Raw genomic sequence first — 14,272 nt, 5'->3', positions numbered from 1 at the left:
GACCTTTCCCCAGCATTCAATTCATGGGCAATCAAGATTGACCAGGACTGTAATGCCCTGCAGTGCCTCGTATTTGGTGGGACCATGGTTGCATCTACATTGTAGAATTGATGTGGTTTGAAACCACTTTAACTGCCAGCATACAACTCCTATGATTCCATAGCAGTGAGCCATAGCAGTTAAAGTGGAGTCAAACTGCATTAAATCTACAGTGTAGAGTCAACCATTACATACACTCATGTATGAAGAATTTATTTCTCGTGAATTGTCTGTACATGTGAACTGCTGATTGATATGTTAAAACTGTGAAACAACCACGTTTCTAATGTATAAGTGTATTGGACGTATAGGGATAACTCTGCTAAAATAAACTGTAAACTGGAAGATTAAAGACAGCATTCCTTGCAGCTCTCTCTTAGCTGTGAGAAACAACAGCCACAAATGTAATCAAATCAAGGCCCATCTTCCATTACAAGATTTTGTGTTAAGGTTTCCATGGAAATTGGCATAGTACAGGTTGATTCACTCCTCATTAACAAGGTACAAACTGTTTGGGATTAAGCATTAATTGCCTCAGAGCAATCCTGCTCACCTGGGGTGGTGAGATCTGTTGTTCAGGTCAAATTACAAGCGAGAATATTGAACCTCCAATTCAAGTATAAAGTTAATGACTGCTCATTATAGAAATGTTCGTAACTGTGCTTGTGCACAGTGAGATTTCTAGACATGTGAATTCTCACAAAACAACAAAAATACACCATGTGTTCTGTGCAGAATTACATTTTTTCTATGCCTACTAAATGCTATTAGAATATTCTTTTATAATGGAGCTGGGGATAGTTTTGTTTTCCATAGGGATGCAATGAATAGTCATAACATTTCTCATTCATGGTGCAATAAGATGCTTTGTCACATTAAAGCACCATGTTGAGTAACTGACCATTCCTAAGACATTTCCTTATGAGCCTGCCAATGTTTTGGGAGACGATGATCTCTTTCTCACCATCTTGACAAGTACATTTGGAGGAATATGGGAAAGGGTCTCTGCTGTAGCTTCTTTATTGTCTTTTCACAAGCAGGTAAGACCATTTTTTATTTTGATAAAGGATTGCTAGACATTTAACTGTGGTATTTTAATTACCTTAAATCCTATACCAGAAATCACATTGAATCCCATACTGAGAAAAAGGTGGAATAACAACAACAGCAGCAGCAACAACAACAATATCAACCTGTTGTGTGAGAATGAGACAATGGGTCCCTTCTTTTATCTGTGCAAAACACTTCCTTCATCCCCCCAACTTTGTGAATCGAAACATCCACACTTACAATCTCCGTAGGACAGGTTTATTGTTGAAAAATGCTGACAACTTGTCCTGTTACTGCATGTATTTTTGCAATATTAGATGAGTACTGAGGCCAAGAGACAGAGCTGCCCAAACAAAACCATGACTCAGTGATAGAGGACTCCATAGCACAACCAGTCATAAAAAATTGGCCAGGTTTCTATGACAGAATTCTGTTGAGCACCAAAGCAACAGCTTTAGATCTATTTCACTATAGGACACCAAGGATGATATGAGCAGTGAAGAACACTTTTAATTTCAATTACCTGAACAACCAGCCAGAACAGACAAAGAGGGAAAAGCTCTCTTTTCTTTTGTCTTTGCATTCTGTTTCCTTTCCCTTTGAGAAATGTTCTTCTTTTACCTTCACCAGGGTGGGGAAAGAGCAATTTTGATATCCTCAGAGCCATTCTTCTCAATGAGTTTTCTAAGTATGTGCTTCTGAAAATACGTATAGGGTTGCATAGTGTTTTGGTACTACTGAAAATGTCTTTTTACCTGTACTGTACATTTCATGGAATCTGTAGATTGTGTGATGATTACAGATGAAGGCAAGCTGCCTGTGTGCATCCTTCAACTGTGAACACTACCTCAACAGATTTGTGGAACTTAATTATTAGTAGGTCAATTCCCACCAGAGAAGCTGTTCTACTTGCAATAGGAAACATATCCCGCTTAAGTACCATAAAGGGAGAGGAAGCCTTTATCGGGAAGCTCCATTTCAGTTGTTTATTTTTTTTCAGTTTGACTCACATAACGTAATGTGCTTCCTATTTTTTTCCCTAATAATCTTTTAAAAACTTTTCTGCAGGTGGCCGTGATAAACGAGGCGGTCCCATCTTGACATTTCCAGCACGCAGCAATCATGACAGAATAAGGCAGGAAGACCTTCGGAAACTTGTGACTTACTTGGCTAGTGTACCGAGGTAAAAGTTCAAAACAACAACATTGGTGGAGAGAATATATTGTTTGTTGGCAAGCTGCTCATTTTCCTATATTGGCCTTTGGTACTGTTTTTGCTCATACTAGCACCTCTCCCTTTCACTTATCCTCCAATTATATCTTAACCAGTCAGTCAAATGGAATAGGGACATAGAGACACACATACGCAACCACATAAAAGAAGAAATCCCAAAGATACCCCCTTTAAGAGAATGGGAAAATAGATATGCTGATAATGGATAAAATAACTCTATTATTAAGAGGAGAACTATTAGATAACGTTGTTAATGAATGGCAACCAATGATTCAACATCTCAATGTAAAATTAAGCTAAAATGTATATAGAGGATCATATAAGATGTAGACAAGGAGGAAGTGGATGTTAAACAAGAGTCTATGATGCTTTTATATGTATTATATAAATAGTAGACTGTGCCCCCTTAAAGGATATATATTATCTGAGAAATGATTATGGAACACTAATAGATGGAAAGTATTGCACTGTATGCGAAAAGCACTTGCAAATGTATGTCTGTTTGAATAAATAAATAAATAAATAATGTAAAGAGAAAGGAGAACATGGTTGGGTATGGTTAGGGGTTTAGCTTTCTTTTTGTGGCATACACAAATAGGCTGCTGCTTATTTTATTCTACATTTGCAGATTAGAAAAAGAGAATGGGGTGAGGTTTTTAAAATGCATTTTCACTAATTGGACTGTGGAATCTGGATTGACTAGGACAAATAAAAATTGCAGTCAACAGAGTTGCTTGTCTTCATTATGCCCTGCATTTAGCAATGATAAAAAGTGGCTTAATCTAGACTAACGTCAGCCTATTTATTTGGAAATAAGCTCTGAGGTGTGTTTTTTTGTTGGATTTTTGTTTCTTCCAAATATTTCTTCTTTTTTTTTTCTCCCTTCAAAATGTAATTCCAGCATCATGCTGATGATACAGTGCATGGTGGCTGGAGTGGGAAAGGGAGAGTGCTGATTCCTGATTCCCCTATAATTCATCACATTGCTCCGTTCATTCTTTTCATTTGTGGGTTTGATCTACCAAGTAATTTACTCTTCCTATCATCTGGTTTAACATTCGATCTGTTGAAATGGGTACTTATCCTGTAATAATCACTATAATTTTAAACACTTGTCTCCCATTGCTCAACTACTGTGTGCTGATGAAATCATGATGTAAAAAGAAATCTTGAATCTGTTTCTATGATGATATCCGAAGGGATTTTTACATGACTTTAGCAGTTCATATGCATAGATAATCTGTAAACTAGTGAAAGACACAAACTAAGCATTGTGGCAATCTGTACATGCACAGCATGGTTTAAATAAAATCTGAACATAAAATCAACAAAAAATGCTAACTTGACTGTATAAAAGTCCAGAAATAAAATCAAGTAATTTGGGGCCACACAATCAAAGGAGAAATATGGTTTAGATAACTCAATGCATATTCTTGTTATGCATATTAGCAAGGCAATGTTTTATAAACCTGCAGATAAAATTGCTTGTATCCACTTGGACTTGGATGCTGTGGTTTCCCCTTCTGGGATGCCTCTCTGGAATAGATCTGGAGTCCTACTTGGAGGGGTAATTTCAGAAGGTGGTGATGAGGAATGGTTGCTGGGTCCCATGGCCTTTGTGGTAACTCAAGGTTTGTTTCTACCCTCCATGTTATTTGACATAGATGAAACCACTGGGAAAAGTTATCTGGAGTTTCAAGGTTCAGTTTAGCTCTTGATTACATTAATGCCACAAAATATGTGTTGATACTAAACCATGTTGCAGTCAGTAATGGACTGGGTGAAAGATAACAAATTGAATCTTAATCCAGCAAGATAGGTGTTCCTGGTCAATTAAAAAGCCACATAGTGTGTAGTGATTTGATCAGTAGCAAATGAGGATACACTCCCTCTGAAATCTCTGTTTTGCAGTTTGGGTGTACTTCTGGGCCCAGACCTGAACCTAGAAACTCGATATCATTAGGAGCTAGGAATGTGTTTACACAATTAAAATGATTGTGCCAGCTACATAATTTCTTAGCAATATCAGAACTAACTATGGGAGTACATGTCTTGGTTACATCCCATTTGGATTACTGCAACATACTCTGTATTGGAAATTGTTCAACAACTTCAGCAGGTGCTAAAACCTGGGCAGCATCCAGGCATATTTACTGGGAACATATAACTTGTTACTAAAGCTTCATTGGCTACCAGTCTTTTTCCAGGCAGAATTCCAGGCTGGTTGTGACTTATAAAGCCCTATATAGCGTGGTATGTTTAGTAGAAATATGAGAAGGGCCTTCTACGTGGCTGCTCCCAGAGTCTTCAATTCCCTTCCTAGGAAGACAGAGCTGACTCCCTCCTTGCTGTTCTTTCACTGGCAGGTGAAGTTCTTTTTAATCAGGCATTTTAGAAATGCCGCACTGTTACCTTGGAAGATATATGTCATATATATTCAAAGTAGTAATGTCTCCTACCTAGGAAGTGGGAAGCCAATAGAGAAGGAGGGGGGGAAGCAGTTGTACTACTAGATTACATTTTACTGTGAACAAAAGATGTAATGCCTGCAATACAATTGTGGGGGGAAACGGAAGGAGGTACTGCAATTGTTTTACATGTAAAGGCTTTTTGTTTACTGTACTTTTTGTTTGTGTTTTTTTAATGAATTGTTTAAAATATATTCTATTTATGACTGCGGTTGGCATTTGAATTAATGCCTGTTGTAAAGCCTTACTGAGTCTCCGTCCGTGCCCTCCCCCGGGGGTGTGTGAGAAGAATGGGGTAGCAATATGTTAGATAAATAAATAACTAAATAAAATATTGTTCTCAGTGGCTTTACTTTCATACGCATGATAGTATTTTAATTTTTAAACAGCTATAGCTATATTTGATTTTCTTGAAATTTCATTCATACTGAGCCTATTCTTGTGGTAAAAATTGTCCAAATGGTTAATTAATTTACCATTGGCAAGACTGTGAATTCATTCTGGATTTAGGTTTGTACTCTAAAGGAGCTATGCAACCTGCTAAATTGTAACCCTCAAATAGGTTCAGTTCCTTTGATAGCCCCTTTTAAGATTTAGAATAAAATGCAGTGCATAATGACTGAGCTAATAATTAACGGTGTGTTGTATTTTTGTTGATTTGCTTCAATCAAGCACAGAAATTAAGCATGTCATCACAAAGCCTGTTAGGGGCACTAAAAATTGATGGAGAACATGAGTGAGAGAAATAAGCATATTAATTCCAGGGCTGTTCTGGAAGAAGTTATTTATTGGACATATTTGCTGTTTCCAAGTAAAACCTCTTCACCCTCCTATATTCTCTTTGGAAAGTGTTGTGCTGCTTTCTTCCTATTCAGAGAATTCTGTGCGAAATGATGTAGGGAGAAGAAAAGCATTCCCTCCCAAAAACAAACAAACAAACAAACAAACAAAAACCCTCTGTAAATATTTGACACCTTGGCACGTGACAGCTAAGCGTTGGGCAGCAAATATACAGAGCAGCCAGAAAGGAAGAAGAAGAAAGAACTGTTGAGATGGCCTACAGAGTTTAACAAGCACAGTAGGCTTGGGATGTTTTTGAAGCAGGGTTTATTCTCTGCTATTATTCCTGTCCAAGTCTACCTTGAGGGCTGCCCTGAAGGCATTTATAGCAAAAGGGTTTTAGCACGCAAGGCTCAATAATGGACACTGAGTGCAGAAGTAGAACACAACCGTTTCAGACCCTTCCACAGGGATGTACTTTTGAGATTTGACATAGGTTGCATCTACACCTTAGAATTAATGCATTTTGTCACCAGTTTAACTGCCATGACTCAGTATTCTAGAATCATGAGAACTTTGGCAGAGAAAGGTCTTTAGCTTTCTCTATCTGAGGTTGCTGGTGCCTTACCAAACTACATCTCCTTGGATTCCATAACATTGAGCCATTGTAGTTAAAGTGATGTCAAACTGCATTAGTTCTACATTGTAGATCAGGCATGGGCAAACTTCAGCCCTTCAGCTGTTTTGGACTTCAACTCCCAGAAATCCTATCCAGCTTTCCATCTGTTAGGAATTGTGGGAATTGAAGTCCAAAACACCTGAAAGGACAAAGTTTGCCCATGCCTGTTGTAGATGCACCCTTAGAAAGGACAACAAGAAACCTGAGTAAAAATCATGATGGACACAATCCAATAACTTTAATCCTACTTGTGATTATTATGTCTGCATAATGACCATCTGCAATGAGTTCTTGCTTTGTTTTATAGGTAGCCAAGTCGATAAAATAACTAAAAAAGTTTTGTTTCCCTCCAGTTTAGGGGTATAAGATGTCTTTTGTGATACTGCAAACCTAGATTTCTTTTGCATGGGAATAATTGTTCATGTAAGTTTTAATCTTGACATGAACCACCCAAATGATGCCATAGTAAAGTGATCAAAACTTGAGTAGTAATTTGGTCATGTAGGAAGGTTGTGAATTTAAATAAAGTGAGAGTAGGGACACGGAACCAGAATACACTTTTGGAGTGTGAGAAATATATCAGCCATTTCATGCACACAAAAGTTACTCTTAAGGTTTTTAATTATTGTTTACTTGGACTTTTGCCATCTATTGTTTCTTTGTGTAGGATTATGAATGTGGTTTAGGTTGAAAGGGTGGTATAATATGCATACTTGTTAGAAGGTATAGATCCCCATCCCTAATTACCTATATAGTAACTTGTTAAATTTTGGTTTTGGTATCCAGACAGAAGGTATTCTATAATGATCCTGAGATCAATTTATAATCTTTAGTTTTGCTTGAGCATTAGGAAAACATCACAGGATTGGTCAACTACTACTACTACTACTACTACTATTATTAATTCTATTATGTACACAGTAAGATTAGTAGACAACAAACAAGATCACTATGTTGGCTTTTGTACTTGATCACACGCCGGACACTTTCCAAGTGTTGTTTTCTTCTTCTTCTTCTTCTTCTTCTTATTATTATTATTATTATTATTATTATTATGTTTATTATGTTTATTATGTTTACTTATACCCTGCTTTTACTCTCCACAATGGGACTCAAAGCAGCTTGAGTCTAACTTCACTGTTCCAGCACTGCCTTCTTGGCAGGACAAATTGTCTTTCTGTAAAGCAAGGCTTCTTAAATGGTGGGTCCTGACCCCAACAGAGTTCCTATAGCTCAATGTTGGGGGCCCAGAAAATTTTAACAACAGTAAAAGGTTTCTGAATGCCACCTAGTGGCTGTTTTAGACATTTAAATGGTCTCTGCATAAGATACTTATGCTATAATTTATAAAAAGGAAAATAAGCCTGTTTAGTAAGCCTTGAAAATGGTGATTTGTTGTCAGTAAATGATTGATTTTTGTATGTATTTTATATACCTGTGTACCCAGGGTCACATAATAATTTCTGTGGTCAAAAGGGGTCCTGTGTGGAAAAAATTAAGAAAACCTTCTACGCACATGGAGGATTTTTATGTCACCTGGAATTCTTGTTTTCCTGGCACAGAAGTGGTCCTCCTCTTCCCAAAAGCTGGTTTTGGGCAAGGAGAGCTGTGCTGGGGTTGGCAGAGCATTAAAGCATTCTCCCTCTTTATGTGCTTATTTTACCTGGGTGCACAATGCATGGACTTATTGTAGAGCACTTATCCATATGATAAGTAATTGTATTGGATGTCAGGGATTCATGTCTTCTGATTGCTAATGGGAAGAGCTTGCATTCCAGTATTTCTATATTATTCTGGCTCCCTATGCCCACTTGTATCTATTCTCAGTTGAATTTGCTGACATTCCTTGATGGTACAAATCTATGTGTGTTAACTTAGAGTCTTATTAAATTCGGTAAAACTTACGCCATAAATAAGTGGCTATCGGACTGCAGACTAAATCTGTATCACCATCAATACCACCACCACCATTATCATCTGCAGAGACCATACAGTAAAAACAACTATAATAAAAAAGCCGCAACCCCATATATTGTGAACTACATTACTGAAGCTTTATTCTGTTTCTTTCAGAAGGTAAACACTGTTGTCTGGGTTATTTGCTCGTCTGCCCTCCCTTTTAAAAGAGACACTGGATAGAAATACTGGTCTTCAGTCATTACTTGGTGAAGTAGTGAGTTTTTCCACATAGTGCTGCTATGGGGCTTTTTAGAGTGGAATTGATGGGTTAATTGGGGCATCCCATTTACTTATTAAGTGAGTGAACTTTTTATGTTTGTGTGGGTGACTTTGGTTTCTGAGGCTTAATTATGTTTTTGAGAGGACAGATCTCATGAATCTCTTTGTAACTTAATTAAATTGGTCTGTTCTCTTTGTATGAGAGGCTCTCGTTCTTATTTGTGAGGTTGGCACAGTTTGCATTTCTAACAGCCAAAGTGCTCCAGGGTTTGGAATGCTAGGTTTGAAGATTAATTTGTTAATTCATTGTCATTAACATTACATTAAGCTGCTTGCTGGATTTATCTGTTAGCGCTGATATTCCCTTCCTGTTCATAACCCAGATGCCCAGTGCATTAGTACCACTCTTAGCTAGTCCATTGTGTTATGTTTAATTATTCTTGTTCTGTAATACCAGTATTTTTGTGTAGCTACTTTCTTTAAGGCAATCAATGAATCACATTTGAAACACAACATATCCATCTATGCCAATGGTTTTCTATTAATAGATACAGTATTCTAAGATTCTACATGTTACAAAATAAACATAAGAATTGGTCTTTTAGACTTGAGAAGAGTTTGGAAATAAGTAGCTAAGTATAACCAATTACATACTAATTACTGTAAAAAGCACTTTGAAAAGAAATTTAACCAATTAATTTCTTGGAAAATGTACATTCACTACCAAAGTTGGAAATGACTACTTAATTTTAGCTAGTTGTTTGGAAACTCTTTCCTCTCTCCTCTCAGGTCTGCCAGAGTTTCCCATCACTGCTTCAGCTGGATATACAAATAATTCCATTTAGGATATTATTGTGAACAATGGCACTGAGCTACGGGCTATCCCCATTTCAAACTTACCAATGTATCATCTTGCTTAACTCACTACCCTGCTTAGGAATACTAACATACCAGATTGCTCTGCCCATGATAAGAACTTACCTAGTAATTTATAGATGGAGTGGTGGATGTCTGATGCTGTTGTTTACTACTTTCATAATATTTTCCCCAATGTCCTTTTTGCCCATTAAACGTGCATATTTGTTTCTTTATTTCACATATGTCATTTACATGAGAACATATGCATTTCTTTTACATGTCTATTTTCTTAAATTATGCTTAATTGTTTTTCCTTTTTAGTGTCAGTTAAGAATTGTGCACTGAGATGTTAGTGTGTGAGATATATCCTCGGCCATTTATCTCATTTAGTGATGTTTGAGCTGTCTGTAACTTTTCATGCCCATTTCTACTAAAAACCAAATTATTTCATTGAGATTGTATCTGAAAACCTTGCAGCTGTGGCTCTTCTTGGTCATTAATGAGCCTTTTAATAAACATTACTTATACAAAACTGGAGTCAATGAGCTGGTTTGCAAAATAGCACTCAGCTCATTTGTACAGTTCACTTTGAACTAATGATCTTCCCACAAAGCTTTATTTCAAAGATGATAATTTTCCTCTCTTACAACATGTAAAATTAACCCTACCATCATGTTCAATCCAATGTGAAAAGCTCCGCCAGGTACACAATGATGGATGCTAACTACCTAGTGATGTGAAAGAAGCAAAAACTGGACAATTTTCAATACAATTCATAGATGAAGAAATTGTCATGTCTCAGAATGCATATAAGACTGGTTTTGGGTTTTTTTTAAAAGGGTCTAATGCATTTTAACCTGTATGTACCTTAAAGGACCTCTTTGGGGACTATATCATGCTAAAGAAGGTTGACATTGCCCCAGCGGCTGCCCCTTGAGTACCAAAACGGTGGTCTACAGTTATTAATTACTTTGGAACATACCTTGCTTAATCAAGATGAGAGGTCGAGTTCCAGATACCTTAATGCAAAACATTTCTTTTGAGCAGAGGCAGGAGAACTTACCTTCGACTGCTGGGACTGACAGTACTGATAGATCTGAGGGAGTAATGGAAGCGAAAGGAGGTTTACAGATAACAGTTGAAACCATCCACTTTTTGCCCACTATCTGATGTCAAAAATGGTTTGGTATGCTGAAATTGACCAGTTGCCTTCACATGAGAAAATCCATGTTTTTCTCGCATCTAGGTGCATACAGATAGCTGGAGCGGGTATATTGTCAGCTTCAAATAACACACTTTTTAAAAATTAAAGCACCGGGGGCCATCAGGCAAGCTTGTGTCATGTGATGGCAATGGTGGGACTTCAATTTAACAGCATATGGAAGCAGGGAAATTTCCTAATGCGATGAGGCCCTGTGTTGACTAGTATGCTGTGAATTCTGATATTTTGGAAGTGTATCTGCAGTGGACACAGTGACCACAGGAACTTCCTACCCCATCACTCATTTGTCTCTCACTCCATTTACACTGCAATCTAAAATCCAGATTATCTGCTTTGAACTGGATTATATTAGTCTACACTTCCATATAATCCAGCTCAAAGCAGATAATCTGGATTTTACATGGCCGTGTAGAAGGGGCCTCTGCTTACAACTGTGCTTATCCGATCAGTTCAATAGTAACTAGTTTGCTCCATTATTTGTTCATACAACTGTGTTAAAGTGATCCCTTTCTTAATATCCATCCACCAACACATTCTTATTGCAGAGCTCATTAAAAAGGAAAGACTATTACTATTTTTAATGAAGTGTTGAGTGCTATAATTAGTTAGTTAGCACTGGTTTTTATTTAAATAGCCTTTGTTGTTGTATGCCTTCAAGTAATTTCTGACTTATGGTGACCCTAAGGCAACCCAATCATGGAGTTTCTTGGCAAGGTTTGTTCAGAGGAGGTTTGCCGTATGCTTTGATATGATCTGTCAGCATATTTCATTAGCTTTCTTGGATACCCATCTCTTGCATTTTTCAGAATTCAAGCAGTCAGAATTCTGCTAGTTTATTTCAGTTTGTGTTGTAAGATTAGATAGTAAGAATGTTCCCAAAAGATTCTGATGGAAAAACAACTGCTTGTGATTTAGACTTGCATTTTCATTAGATAGTAAGCATATTGATATTGATATTCCATCCACTATAATGTTTTGTTTTTTCCTTGAAATCAACAAATTATGCAAATATCCTAGACTTACACCAAACACAATTTAGATAAATTATACAAACACAATTTGGATCATTTTTCATCTTACTTATTTAAACTGGAGAGTATTGCGCATGTCTTAATTATCTTGATTGAAAGCTGTATTTTATAATACCTGCAGAAGAAGAGCACAAAATGACAAATCTAATTTGGTGGGAATTTCTGGTCCATCATCATCTCAGTGAAAAGAAGGCTCCTTATCAGATGGAAAGATCCATTCAGTTAGACTGTCTGTAATTGTGGTATACATGTGATGTAGAAGAGCATTATGTGGGAGAGCTTTATTTGACATATGCCATAAGGAAGAGTATATCATGTGGTAGAGCAGTATTTGAAGCATGGCTTCACCCAGCATGTGTGAAACAGGTCTTAAAAGTGCTAAACTTTGGCTAGATTTATATTAGCATTTTTCAAACTGAAGGTTTGTTTCTGAGATTGCCTTTAGTTTTGTTCAACTCTGTGTTTCATGCCAGACCCTGATGAAGTATGTGTATAGAATAGCTTCTTATTCCATAGTTCTGTTTCCTTCTGTTAAAGCTAGACAAGTTATAGATTTTACTTGTTTCCCTTTTAATCTTATGAAGGTAGTTTTAATGAGGATTGTGTTTGTTATATTCATTTTGATTTCTTCAGTTCTGTTCTTTAAAAAATGAAAGTGGTATATGTAAGTCCACTAATTCAGCTAATTTTGTATCATGTGGGTATATAATCTCTATCTATATCTGACTATCTAGCTATCTATTTATCTATCTATATCTAACTATGGAGAAGGTCCTGCAGCCTTTCAAATGTTAGACCGAAGCTGCTATCATCCTCCACTACAAGCTGTGATAGCTAGAGCTGATGGGACTTGCAGTCTAGCAAAATGTGGAGGACCATGTATTCGCCACTCGGTAACAGACTGAGGCTAGGATATTAGAAGAACTCCAGACAAAGCTCCTCGGCAGCAAAAAGAGCTATAATTTGTCATATTGACCTTACTTTAACAATCTCCTCTTTGTTCTTTCTGCCTCCAGCTAGAGAGTGAGACAGATTATTCTTCTCATTGATGCTATCTATCAGTTGACCTCAGATATCTCTTTTAATGGAAAGGGCAGCAGCAGCGCATTTCTGCGGGCAGCATAAAGGTATAAAATCGGTACTGGAATATGGTGATAAATTAGAAGGAGGAATTCAAAACACAGCTGGCAATATTCTAGGTCTTATTTGTTCACCTTATTTTAACAGCTGTGGATTAAATATACGTGCAGGAGATATAGCAGACAAGAAGGTAATCCTTATACATATATGGCTAAATTCCAGCCTTAATTCATATAATTTAAGAATCTGTTTTTATGGATTACATTTACAGCCTGCCTTCTCTGTAAGGAGTTCAAGGTGATGTTCCTGGCTCTTGTTAGCATTTTATACTCACTGCAGCCATATGTGTTAGTTTAGTCTAGGACTGCGGAAAGTGTGGGTTTTGGGCCATATCAACCCACTTAGTGGCCCTGAAACCCTCTGAAAACTCCCAGCCTCTTTATTTTCTCTCATTGTTATGCTATGAGCCAATGCTGAGGTGATATACAGATCCTTGGGGTTAGCAGAGATGAAAATGTTCCCATACACAATGGTACTCCTAGCCAGTGGTGAAATGGGGTTACATTTACATCTTCTTGATTGGGTTTTCCGTAGACAAGCTTTCATACCATAATTTTACATATATGGTACACTCAGCAGGAGTGGGGAAGACATGGCAACTATAGTCAAATCTAAGTGATTCTGGGGTATCCTACCCAAGCCCTATCTTACCTTATTTGTGTAGTATAAGAACTGCACATCCTGCAGTCCTGGGCCCTCAGGGCTTAGCAGTGTATTGTGTGGCACATAAAGTCCGCAATCCTTTCCACCTCATGTCACCATCCAATTGGTCTGCTGGAAAAGAATAATTGCATTTTATTTTTCAAATTACTAATGATAACTTTGGAGAATTCTGGAAGCATGTTGAATTGAATTTGGGGTAAGGTGAAGGAGCTGTTTGTGCTCTGTAATTTTGTTTCTCCATCCACGTGGTCCTTCTGGACTCCTAGCCAAAACCATAGGGCCCAAAATAGTGGTTATAGAGGAAGCACCTAATTGAGACAAAATATGCCAGAGGATTTACTTACTAATTTTATTAAAATATTTCTATCCTGACATATTAAAAAGGCTCAATAACTACATTTTAATACATATTAACACATATTTTGGTACAACAACTTAATTTGGGAATTGTTAAATGCTTTGCTTTTCTACTCCAGCCCATTTTCACAGCTATAAAATTAAAATTCCTTCTACATCAGGTTACCAACTCTTGTTCTTTTCTGTGTATAAGAGTTTGAGAAGTGGAGTGGATATGTGGTTTCACTCCCCAACCATCATTCTTGCATATTCTGTGTAGACATTCTGCAAAGAACACCAAAAAATGCCCTACACAGTTTCTGCATTTTGTTTCGTATTTCCATGTGGCAATGGTAATATTACGTCTCAAAACATGATTTTTCTGCTGAATGCATCAGCCTGTTTTGGAGCCAAGATCCTCATCTTTTCCGTGGTGGAAAAACATACCTCTGAGACCTAATGTTTTATATATGTCCACATATATTTGTCCTCAGTCAAGAAAACATTCTCAAATATTTCACTGGTGCTGGGGGACTTCCAAGACTGTGAGAAACAATGGCAGGAAAGTATGCTAGACAGACTGAGAAGTTGGATT

The 14,272-nt window shown here is 37.2% G+C and overlaps 1 protein-coding gene across 8 annotated transcripts in view; it reads left to right on the top strand.

Moving 5' to 3' along the window:
* The window catches only part of KALRN (kalirin RhoGEF kinase), a 607,994-nt gene that overhangs the window by 242,996 nt on the left and 350,726 nt on the right, over positions 1–14,272 (top strand). For all 8 annotated transcript variants that reach the window (XM_067473328.1, XM_067473327.1, XM_060774943.2 and 5 more), the window contains exon 3: positions 2,158–2,272. In XM_067473328.1, coding sequence (XP_067329429.1) covers positions 2,158–2,272 — 115 coding nt within the window. The remainder of the gene's footprint in view (positions 1–2,157; positions 2,273–14,272) is intronic.

The sequence above is a fragment of the Anolis sagrei genome, chromosome 1 (genome assembly GCF_037176765.1).
Source record: "Anolis sagrei isolate rAnoSag1 chromosome 1, rAnoSag1.mat, whole genome shotgun sequence".
In the NCBI taxonomy this organism is placed as follows: domain Eukaryota; kingdom Metazoa; phylum Chordata; class Lepidosauria; order Squamata; family Dactyloidae; genus Anolis; species Anolis sagrei.
Note: the sequence above shows the minus strand (reverse complement) of the source record. Positions and strands in the feature narration are given on the sequence as shown.